At 48.4% G+C, this 12,157-nt stretch overlaps 1 protein-coding gene across 4 annotated transcripts in view; it reads left to right on the forward strand.

Moving 5' to 3' along the window:
* LOC135906157 (large proline-rich protein BAG6) overlaps positions 1–12,157 on the forward strand; it is a 231,625-nt gene that overhangs the window by 177,089 nt on the left and 42,379 nt on the right. For all 4 annotated transcript variants that reach the window (XM_065437392.1, XM_065437393.1, XM_065437391.1 and 1 more), the window contains 2 exons: positions 8,415–8,514; positions 9,171–9,544. In XM_065437392.1, the coding sequence (XP_065293464.1) occupies positions 8,415–8,514; positions 9,171–9,544 (474 nt within the window). The remainder of the gene's footprint in view (positions 1–8,414; positions 8,515–9,170; positions 9,545–12,157) is intronic.

A 12,157-nucleotide genomic window follows, 5' to 3' on the forward strand; every position in this document is an offset into this window, starting at 1 on the left:
CCATGTCTAGACCATGTCTGACTAGTTTAGTGCGGCCCGGACGGTCCGTGAAAATTGCATTGTATTTGTACAACAGCGACGACAGTCATGCCCTTTCTCTCTCCGGCATGTTGTTGACCTCTGACCACGGAGCAAGAAATATTTAGGAGTGGAAACTCCGCTGTTTGCGGCGACCAGAAAAGGTCGCACGCCCGCGGAGCCGTTACCGTGCTGGCGGCCTGAAAAGAAATTACCGCCGTTGAGAGCGCGCCGAAGCCGCCTGCCCGAGCGCTGCATTCTTTTTTTTTTCGCTGCGGCTTCTACGACGTGCCGCATGGCGCCGCCACTGTATACGGCACCGTCGGCGCATACAATTGTGACGTTATCTGGTCACCCGCGCTCGCTCGCGCGGACGGGAGTTTCACCTCCTAAATGTCTTACTCCGTGCCTCTGACAAAAGCGGGTGCGCTACCCCTCGCAGAACCGTGGCACACTGTTCCGCCACCGGGTCTCTCTCCACCCCTTCGCCGATTACTGTTCACTTGCTTGGCTGTGGCCGGGTGTGGCCCGCTCGCGCCGCACCCGGAGACTGGTGTGTCTCCGCTGGCACGGACGCTTTTGTGAAAAGCTTTAAAGCACCCATTCTGTTCTCTCGGTAACCTCCGTTGCCGATGTCTATCACAATGCCTGACTTGACGAGAAAGTCTCCACCCAAAATAACAGGCACTGATAGAACGGGGAGATGCACAAGGCGTTGTCGCGTGATGCGTTTCTCCCAACGGATCACTAACCTAGCTTCACCGCTCGATTGTGCTGTGCCGGAAGCAAGTCGGAAGGTGTTGTCATTATCTCCCAAGCAGAATTGTTCTCGTGGAGATGATGCAACACCTCGTCACCAAATTAAGAAGCGCTTGCTCCGGTATCCAATAATGCAGCGAATTTCTTTCGGGCTATCATTAGCTCAATGAATGGCGCCTGCGAGTCCGCAACACCCCTATGCGACAAGCCAAAGGTGCAAGTAACCCGATAGCACCGGTTGTGTTCAAGATCGCCCAAGGTCGAAGCCTGGTGGCCTGGGCGCCCGTCGTTTCACTCCAGCCCACCGTAGCTTCCTTGCACTGCATTCGGCGTGTGCCGCTCCTCCGATCTCGCATTGACCTCACCTTTCTGTCGCGGCACGCTCAGTGCGACATTAGTTGGTGTTGTTCTCAGCGCGTAGGTGTACGAGTCCAAAGCGCAACCTGATACCTCCCAACTACGCTGGACATAGTCCTCAGCGAACGATGCCGACGCGCCGACTCTAGACGAATGTGAAGTGATCGCACCGCCGTTCCACGCGCAGCGAGACTCGAGTGACAGCGCTGCGGGTGGAGGCGGACGGTATGCTCGCGCCGCGAAAACGTTCCTCTGGATGCACTTTGCCTCAGCGGCGAGTTCGTCTAAATCTCTAAACCTAGATCTTCTGAAGTAGGCTGTGAAAGTAAGGTGCGCCTGCCGTGTGACACGCTCAACTCTCTCTGCATAGGTGGCGAGAGGGTTCGCAAGGCGATAAAGTTCGTCCATTGCTCGAACATACTCCAGCATGGACTCGTCCGGATGCTGGGTACGAAGCTCCAACTCCTGCTCAAACGCCACTCGTAGTTGGCCGGAAGAAATTCTTCGCGGAAGTTTGCGCGGAACTCTTCTGCCGTGCAGCATTGGTGTCTGGTCAGTCGGAACCATCGAGCCGCCTAGTCAGTCAGTGAAACCGGGATCATGTGAGCCACAGGTTCGGCCTCTGAAAGCCCGGTTACTTGCTGGTAATACAGCAGACGGTCTAGGTACTCATTTGCACTCGTGTGATCGTGGTACCCACTGTAGGTAGGCATGTCTACCTTAATCCATGGTCGCTCACTCTGCGACAAGGCTTGCATTGTGCCTTGCAGGGTGCCGGCTAAGCTCTGCATGATTTGCAGCACGTTCTGCAACATTGCCTCGCTCGACGGCAAACTCTCGCCCGAGGGGCCGGATGCCTCAGCCACCCGGGTCGAGCTATTTAGTGGCATGTGTGCCTCTGTGTCCGCGTCGCGAAGCGGCGAGGGGGCTAATGTGGTACGCCTCATGTCAAGGTTAACCTCCGATAATGTGGCATTTGCGCAATCCTGACTGCTCCGTGTGAAACACTCAAAACCAATGATTCCCGGTTTGTTCAGCAGCTGTCGCCACGTTAGCGATAGGTCTGTGACTTTGCGTCGGTACATCCAACATGAACAAATCTGAGAGGTCAGACAAGCCAGCCACCATTGTTCGCTGAAATGTGGATAGTCCTAGTGCCAACACACACCAGAAGACTCACCGTGTTGCCAAATTCGACCCACGTTGTTAGCGCCAAATGTGGGAGTTCCACTCTGCGTGCGGTTAGGGCTGAAGGCAAGCTCCGGATCTAGCCCCCACAGTCGCTGTGTGATACTCCCCAACCCGTAGCGCGGGAATCGCGACTACGTCGGGTTCGAACGAATAAGGCAACCAGCAGCGTCAACATTAACAGCGTTTATTGCTACAAGCAATAAAGAACACTGACAGAAGGAAGTCCTCTCTGCTGAGAAGTAATAATAGGCTGGCCTGGTTGCCCGGGATAGTCGGGCAAACTAGGTCACTCACAGATTGCGGCAGGTACTATAGTCCGGCAGGTTAGGGGTTCGGCATCAGAGAGTGAGGGTCTCCCCCGGGGGGTGCTGTTTTGTACCTTTTTACCTTTGCGAGGGGCATGTCCTCCTTGCCCATCAGTTACCCTCCTGTGAGTCGGGGAGGAAGGGTGCGCACGCGTCGTGAGAGCGAGGGAGAAGTGGGAGAGGGCATAGTGCGCCTCTCCCGTGTATATGCCAGCTCTCAATGCGACCGTGACGATGCGGGGGATGATAGGCACGTGTGCTCCCCACAATGTACAATTACAACTTTTTATTCTTCACTTCTTCAAGAAATACTCCACTCCCAGTTCTTGATTGTTATGAAGGTAGCTTTGTAGTCGGAGAAATCGATGGATATATGCTAGACTTGGTGCACTAATGCCTGGTTCAGTGTAGCGTACCTCTGAATTCTGGCGGCGACGCCGCTTGGGCAGCTCATTTAGCAGTAGCGGCAGACGAAGGACTTTTACAGGTTGTCTCACTCATGGGTAAGAAATAACTGACTGAGAATAAAGTACTTGCATAGGCAGACGGATTATATCATAATATAAACAGTCTGTGAGCCGCAGACAATCCATCTGATGCGGAACATTTCGCACCGGCCGCCGCAACGGAGCGTAGCTTGGTGCAGCTGCCTCGCTTATTGGGAGGTTGCGGGAGGCAGCGCGTAGGCGCATAGATACGTTGCACGGCGAAGAGATGGCAGCGACTGACTGACGTCGCTGAGGCTGCTAGCAAGTCAACTGAAGGCGGCTTTGCATTTCGTCTTGGGAAGCGCGAACCGTGATCCGCTGATACGGAGCCGGCGCTTCGGCAATCGGAGAACACCACGCAGTCGCCGCCACAGAGGAGAGGAGGAGGGAAGGGGTACATACAATGGCGAATGGTGGCTATGAATTTTGGCTTGGGCAGCAGCACATCATCGAGATCAACCACCACCGAGCCGGCGCACTGATTGCTGCTGCACATGGGTGGTATTGGAGGAGGAGCGAAGTGAGCAAGGCTCACGCCGTGCGCACAGCTAGAGCAGCATGCTGACCCTGGCTATGGAGCTGCTTATGGCGAGGCACGACGGCGCTGTGAAATGTAGGAACAGGCGCCAAAGAGCTGCGCTCTAAAAAAAAAAGGTTCGTTATACCCATTGCGAGGAAATTTTAGCTTCGTTAAAACAAGGTTTTCAATACATGGGCATATATTGGAATTTCAAGGGGAATCACTATTGCTTCGTTATAACAAGGTTTTATTGTAATTAGACAGTGCAGAATTCTGGAGTCGTGGTCTTGGAGTCTGGCGTCACACCGAGGGTCGTTCTCTAGCCTACGCCTCCAGTGCGTCTTGTAACGAATAACTGGCCTGCGCTACTAGGGCACCGCACAGAGGCTTAACGGGCCCACACCGTCGTCCAAGCCTTCTTGATGAGGGTTGTTCCTTTTGGGATAAGTACAAGGCGGAGAGGTTGGAGAAACAGAACAGAGGGTTTATTTACGTAGAACAGGCAAACTTATTTCCAGAACAAGGGATAGTTATACTGGCTGGAGCACATAATGCAGTACATTGTTCTCATAGCATAAGCTCCATGTCAGAGCAGACTACATCTTTTTGGGAGAGCTCTTTAGGAATCTGATGACTGTGTCTCGGCCAGTCATAATCGTCGAATCGTTCGCAAAATCGCCACCAATAACGTTGCACCGTTCTGCCAAACTCCACCTTCAATGTCACGCGATTTCCCCGCATATGAGGCAACCTTATGGCAATTTGGGAACCTTAACTCGATGCAGTTCCTACAAAAGTCCTCGACGTTGGCTCCTTTCATTAATTAGGGGGCTCTCCTGGATGGTCAGCTTGTTAGGGCCAGGGGACTAGACTTCAAAATTGTTGCCGCTTCTACAGAGGGCGGTGATTTTTCAGTCTATGTCTGCCTCGTTGCCGTCTGAGTGATGCTGGTGGGACATACTGTTAACTTCACGAAGCTGAAGTGATTCGTCTTGGGAAAGCAGGAGAGGTTCAAAGGTCGCTGCCCCTGCAACAGCTAGTGAAGCTTCAGTTGAAGGTCAGTCTGAAATTGACCGGCCGTGAGCTCTAGCATGAGTGAAAACCCCACACGATGGAAAGGATTTCTTGTAATAATTTGTGTATATGCTGTCGAAGCGCCGATGGATAAAAGCAACCCATGGCGGGAAAATAAAGTTGCACTTGATATCAGTCAAACACAATTATCAAAATAACTTGCACTCATGAACATCTACCGTTGTTTGGAACGTTGTTAAAACAGCTTATACGTCAGATCAGAAAGTTGACAGCACAAGAGAAGCTTCTGTCTCTTCATTGCTGCTCTCATTTAAAAATTGTGGCCAATTCAACCAAAGCACAAATTTTGCGTCTCTTTATTGGAGATGTGCTAGGACTACTAGAGGCTAGTTCTGACAATACCTCCAGTTGAAGTTTTATTTGTCCAGACGACCCAGTCTGCCACAAATTGTCAGCTCTGACAAATAATTAAAATTTAGTCGTCATTTCAGACAGCTAATAGAATTCCAAAAGAAATGCTTAGCAATGCATAGGGAAACTTTTAATCAAATTGAATGATTTCTATGGGCATGGTAATGAAAGAGTTAATTATCACATAGCCTGGAAGCAAGGTATTGCAACCATGGGATTGATGCATCACCATGGCAAGCACATGGCTTGCCAAAAGCCACTTCACAGAAGCTGTCGTAACCATAGAATTGACACCATGGCGTCCAAGATTGGACTGTGCACTAGCCGATCATGGAGGCCATGGAAACACCATCAACAAGCTGAGCAGGCTTGGCAACTATAACGTATAACTGTTTTTTACATAATATCAATGCTGTGTAGCTATTGGGCGCCACTCTATGATGTCATAAGAGAGTGACATGTGACAACCAGAGCCATGAAAATTCAAGTCAAGGGTTATCTTTTCACTTGCATTTTGAAGTTCTGCGATGGATAACTTGGGTTTGTGTGCATTCACTATCGTAATTCCTTTTGCTCTTAGTTCTCTGACATGCCAAGAAAAGATTCAGAGCAAAAAATGGTGTGCTTAAAGAAGTGTTGCATGGCCCCTTTATAGGGCCCCTCACCAGGCCACGCAGCAAATTTTGGTTATATCCTGGAAGTTGCTACATGCCCTCTTGGAAGCGTTCTACCACAAGAATTTTTCAAATTGGTTCATTAACCCTTTTGCTGTCACGGACGTACCGGTACATCTTCACGCTTCCCCCCCACAGTGTCACTGACATACCGGTACATTCTCTATCGTGCATTCAAAATTTCACGCCTGAGCGCAAAGCTGGCGCTCCTGGACTGGCCGCACCATCTGTTGACTCTTTCTACAAGTTCATAATTTCGCCTCGACCTGTGTTAACACATGTATTGAAGAGTACGGTGCGACTGTCACCCACCCCTCTCTCTTTGCTGAGTGGCGCGGTGGCTCCGCATTCGCTGGATCATGCGTTGCACGCGTGTGGTTATGGGTTCAAGGGTTGTTATGCCGTCTCCGCTGGTTTGAAGGTTTTTATTTTTCTTCTGTTGGTGTGTCTGCTACGGCGCGTCAGGTTCAGGGGCACGCGCCGTTGCCTCTCTGAAAAGAGTGACTCGATTGCTGCTTTCACTCTCTCGCCGCATCCTCGCTTCTGACTTGCAGCAGTAAACGTAAAGCCCTTCGAACTTTGTTTTAGCCTTTTTCTATCTCCCTCTGTCTTCTTGATCACGCAACGTCCCATTTCTCTCCGTCGTCAGGTGACTGAAAGCAAATCCTCCCAGCGTGTGGTTACTTTCGTATGGCTGAGTGCACGGGACCTTCGTCTGCTCATTGGAGCTGTGGCTCAATTCCGATTCAGAATACGAGCCGAGCTCGGATTCGGACTCGACAGGGTCTAATGCGAGGAAGGGGCGAGTTTCGCATCGTCAGATTCGTATGTTGAACGGATGTTATAATGAGGCTGCTGATGATAATGATGTTTACTAACAACAGCTGCAGAACACTGAAATGTGCATATTGCATTGACTATGTTATTTGTATACCAATAATAATCAAAAATAAATTGCTATGTTTATTCCCTGTTATGCTTGTTCCCTGAAACCAAGCTGACACTGGGGGTGCGTCACGGCCAGAAATGTCCGACAGCGAAAGGGTTAATAGCCGAGATAAAAATATTTCAGTGCCGCGAACCCATGATTTCAAAAGGTTACCGCCACTGCCAAAAGAGGCACTCTCTCCACTTGCCCCGTCTAGCCTCTGCAAGCGAAATTCCTTCCCTGCGTTCTCCCCTACTGGAGCCGGAGAATTGCATGACGCATACCGTATTTCCTCGAATCTAGGCATGCCCCGATACTAAGCCGACCCCCAAAAGTCTGAACCCAGAGAAAAAAAAAACTTACCTCGAATGTAGTCCGAGCAAAAAAGTGAGGACAGCATTCACGAAATGAAAACGGCATTTATTGAATAATGAACGTTCTGAGCTCATTTTACATCATCATCGCTGCTAGCCTCGTCAATATTTTCATTATTGCTGTCATCTTAAATGGCAAATGCCATCCTCGTTGCAGCACATGCAAAAAGCATCTCCCATTGCCCCCTCTAACGACGGATGTTTTTCTCATCGAAGCCGAAGTCCCACCTAGCCTGAACGTTTGACAATGCCTCTGTGGCAAGCGCAACTTTTCGTCTGAAAGCAGCACTATAGTGGCATCACCTGTTTGGTGCCATTACAATAACGCCATGTCGCACGCCAACGTGATAGAAAAAGAACCAGCTCTGATACGATGCAAATCAAAATGGTGACGTCGCTCGTGTACTTCAGTTGGCTACTGGCACGGCTAGTAGCGGCTTTGATACTGGCTTTCCTAGATGGCGCTAGCTATGCACCATATTTATAAATTTCAATTAAAAACTGGCACGTTGTTTGAAAACCTCGAATCTAAGCCGACCCTAGAGTTTGGTATATGATGATTGAAAAAAAACTATCGGCCTAGATTCGAATAAATATGGTACGTCATGAGTCCCACCTCTTTTCTTGCTTTTCTTGCTGCACAAGCATTTCCGGTGACGTCCTCGAGCACGAGCTCTTGCATTTGTCTTGTTTCGCACAACGCACGATTTCGTACAGTATGCCCAAGTATACTCGGCTAGTGGTATAAGTCTGTGCTGCATGAACACTGAGGCCGATGCAAGCGGATCACTGAGCATGATCATGCACTGGAACATGGTAGAAAATGACAGTTTCGTTGTCAGCGTGCGTGACTGCATGACGTGGGAATAAGTAGGCAAAATGGAAGTACATCCCTCTTGCTGTGGTGGGAAGTAAAACAAAATGCAGACATTTGGTTTGTGTGTTTTATTATATCTCTACACTTTAATTCGTGTACTGAAGCATCAGATTACACAAATAACAGATATTGCCTTGAATAATTATCGGAGTCACGTGTCACTATAAGGGGCATCACAGTGCAAACACATGTAAGTAGGTGCACGTGCACATATACGTCAACCCTCCACCTTGGAGCATGGTGCCCACGAGGAGGAGGGCAAATGGCATTCGGTTTGAAATTTCAGCTGTTTCCGCAGTGCATCGCGATGTAATCCTCACAAGGCACGATCATTAGCATGCATTGTATGCACTGCGCTTGTCAGCTCAAAATGGCCAGACCTAGTGAGGGGCCCCTTAAGTGCAGAGTTAATGATTGTGCTGACAACTGAATGTATGCCCTTATATACCCCCCCCCCCTCCCTTTTTGTTTTGATAGGCAAAAGGCAATGTGAGGCCTAACGTGGATGTGCAAGCTACCATCAATGGATTTCTGAGTGAAAGGCTGCATGCAGTTCTTCTGCACATCCTTGGGCCAAGTAAGTCTGTTTCTTCCTCTTCACTGCTGTTTTGTTTGTTACGCCAATAATCACTGGCATTGAGCATTATTGCCTGGTATTTGTTCCACAAAAGGTATTGAGCCAGAAGAGCTTCATTTGAGGAATAGTATCAAAGCTGTAAGCAAATAATAAACCAAGCAGGATTGTGCAATTTTTTAGCATAAGAGCATTCTAACCATGGGTATGGTTACTCATGAATAAAAAGTTTCATGTAAATGACAGCAAGTTGGTACACAGTGCATAAATCAGAATCTTGCGTGAACCGGAATATAGGCCGACTCCTTGCCTTGAAGTAAAAAAAGAAAGTGGCAAAGAAGTTCTCTAAAGCTGTTAACTACAGAATGCATTCTAGTTGGTCAGTTCATTCATTCAACGTCAGAAAACTGCAGAGGACAGCTGCTGGTCACTTTTGACATGCCCCAGTGTACACCCCCAGTGAAAGTGCTCAATGACAGCGTCATGAAACTCATTAGGCAGTGAGCACCTTAGTGTAGGCAGAAGAATCACTGCATCACTGAGCTGAACAGACAAGCAAGCCAAAGTGCTATCACATGCAGACAATTGAATGAGGTTCATAAAGGCTCTTTTATTCCCACAAGCACCATTCACATGCAGTTCGTCTTACCTCTTTTCAGGCAGTGAGAATTTTGGCCAAGAATTGCTGTCTATCATCCAAGTGGCACTCAGTGACCTGGTGGCCCTGGCATCGTCTTGCTTTGAAGATGGTGCCGAGTCCCTGAATACAATCTTCCGTGCCAGGGTGGATCCCATCTTGTCAGGGCTGAGTCGGAATCTAAGCTGCAAAACCCGTGTTTTCTTCTGCGGCTGGGTTGGTGCCTTCTGGCAAAGAGTTTTTGAAGGCTTGACATTTTCCCAGGCTGCTACTGCTGCCATTGCTTCAAAATATCTTGTGCAGCGTGACATCACTCCAGCAAGGGATACTTCTGACACTATCTCCAGCCAAAATGATACCACTGCACCAAGAATGGATGTTGACCATCATATCACAGTAAGCATCCTTCGCTTATGAGGTCTCTATGCAGCCTAGACCGCTTATAAGTTGCCAGAGTCACAAATTTCCACACTATAATGAAAAGCAAAATCTTTCAAAGGCTGCACATGTGCAAAATATGTAGATCAAGCAGCTGCACGTATCTGTTAATTGAATCATGTGACCAGGATGTTTGCACCCATTTGAATTTACAAATGTTGAAGGTTAACATCCGAGGACCCGCAGTCTTGGCATCACACAGACAAAGTAACACAGGAACGAAAAAGAAATATATAGAGGAAAGTACCACATTTACTTGAATCTAATGCGCACTTTTTTTCTGATAGAATGTGTCCAAAAATTGCATGCGCGTTAGAATCGAGTACAACCCTAAATCTGCGTTACCATAACGCCATCGGCATTTCAAAATGGCTGCCTTGTACACGCTTCGAGCCTAGCTGCCGTAGCTTTCTCCACGTGTTGTAGTACGTGGGCTTAGGCAAAGCTTCCTTTGGCTTAGGTTAGCGCACGTCCGTCTTCCCGTTCTCTACGTTTGCTCTATCAGCATGGAAGTGCCGACTGCAGAGACATGCCGAGTTCATCACGATGCCACAATTAAAAGGAACGCGATCACGTGATTTGAGACGGACGGAAACCAAGCCACATCACGGTTGTTCGGAGTTCCCGAAACTTGCGTGTGGGACTGGCGCAAACAGGAGAGGCGTTCTACACCCGCGGCTGCTGTGTACGGTGCGGCAGCGTGGCCCCTATCTTGAAATTGATCTGCGGTGGAGACAAGAGTCTACGTATCTAGGCGCACTGTGCTGTGTTCTCATCGCTTAGTTCGCGTTGAAGCGAAAGGCCCCACAAAGGTCAATTCTCTCGCTCCTGCTATCACACTTCCTCACTCCAATGTTTAAAGGGTTTTTGCAGTCATTGAGGGAGACGTGTTCATGCGTGTATGCACGTGACACCATGCTTGTTAATTTTGTTAGTAAGCGAATGTTTAAAAGTTTATACAGCCGATAAAACTACTATCCTTACTTTTCGTGTAGCTGTCTACTAATTTGCTATAGTAATCAATGCTTCGCCTTTCGCGTGAAACTGCAAATTTTTTTATTTATCGTAACTCTAGTGCATTGGGAGTATTTTTTTTTTTTTTTTGCAAAAATGAGAGAAAGTTTTATTTCTGTATGAAAGAATGAGGTGTGCGGTACTGTAAATGCCTTTATTTCTTTAGGTCACTGCAAACAAGTGTGCATTACAATCGAGGGCATTTCCTCCCCCCCCTTTTCTTTTTGTTCACGAAAAACGGATGCGCGTTACAATGAAGGGCGCGTTAGAGTTGAGTAAATATGGCAAGTCTCTGGACTAATTTTTCAGACTGGCTTGGTTATTTGTAACCATCCGCCATGGTTGCTCAGTGGCCATGGTATTGGGCTGCTGAGCACGAGGTCGCGGGATCAAATCCCAGCCACGGCCGCCGTATTTTTATGGGGGCGAAATGCAAAAACACCTGTGTACTAAGATTTTGTTGCACTATAAAGAACCCCAGATGGTCGAAATTTCAGGAGTCCTCCACTACGGCGTGCCTCATAATTAGAAAGTGGTTTTGGCACGTAAAACCCCGTAATTAATTTTAAAAATTATTTGTAACTCCCCGCGACATCACCACCAACTTTATAGAACTAATGTAGAACGGCGACTAAAATTTAGCACACCGTATGGTGCCTCGTTCGATTTCTCGGACTGATCCGCATGCATGATATCGAAAACTTAGCAACTAAGATCCAAGTTGCCGCCATTCGAATGTAGCACATGCCCACCTGGGGTGCGATCGCGCAAACGGCTCGCTTTTCCGTTCTCTCGCTTGCCGTAATTTGTAATTTTCCAATTACAAAACTAACAATTTTGGTTGCCAGCTACTGACAAGGCAGCATTGTTTGGCCTAGTCGGCGAGGGTTTCGAACAGCATGCTTTCTCAGGAAGCTTGCCCTTGATATTGTAACGGGGAGAAGAGAGGTTTAAAATATATTTACAGGGTATTTGCAACGCATATGGTGATATGCAAGGCATACAAGATGGAAGACAATCCACGTGCCATCAGTGAGTGTCGTCATCTTCTGTACATCATCTTCTCAGCTTCGTCTCTGGCAGTGCTTGGTAACATGACCCCCAGCAACGAAGGCGCCGTCTCGTTGCTTCTAGATCGTCAGAGTGGTGTCGCTTGAGGCGGGGAACATGTACGGCATCGTTGGAAGGTCTAGATAGGGTGGAATCGAGAGGCATGATTTCATATGTGATGTTGGTCACTTGGCACTATGCACGGTACAGGCCAGAGTAAGGTGAAATCAACTTTTTGTAAAGGCCAACTCGCCGTGACGGTATCCAAAGAAGGGCCATTTCTCCAGGGTTGGAGGGGGCATCACAGTGGTGGGCATCATAGAAGCATCATTGCTTGTCCTGCAAAGACATAAGGTGCAGGCATGCAACCTGGTGCACCTCTACATCTCTGAAGGTGGCATCACGGGCATATTCCGACGACGTGTCAAGAATAGTGGGAAGGAATGTGTCAAATTGCAGCTTGGGATTTCTTCCGTACAAGAGATAAAGTGGAAAAAAACCCGCAGA

The sequence above is a fragment of the Dermacentor albipictus genome, chromosome 1 (assembly GCF_038994185.2).
Source record: "Dermacentor albipictus isolate Rhodes 1998 colony chromosome 1, USDA_Dalb.pri_finalv2, whole genome shotgun sequence".
NCBI classification, from domain to species: domain Eukaryota; kingdom Metazoa; phylum Arthropoda; class Arachnida; order Ixodida; family Ixodidae; genus Dermacentor; species Dermacentor albipictus.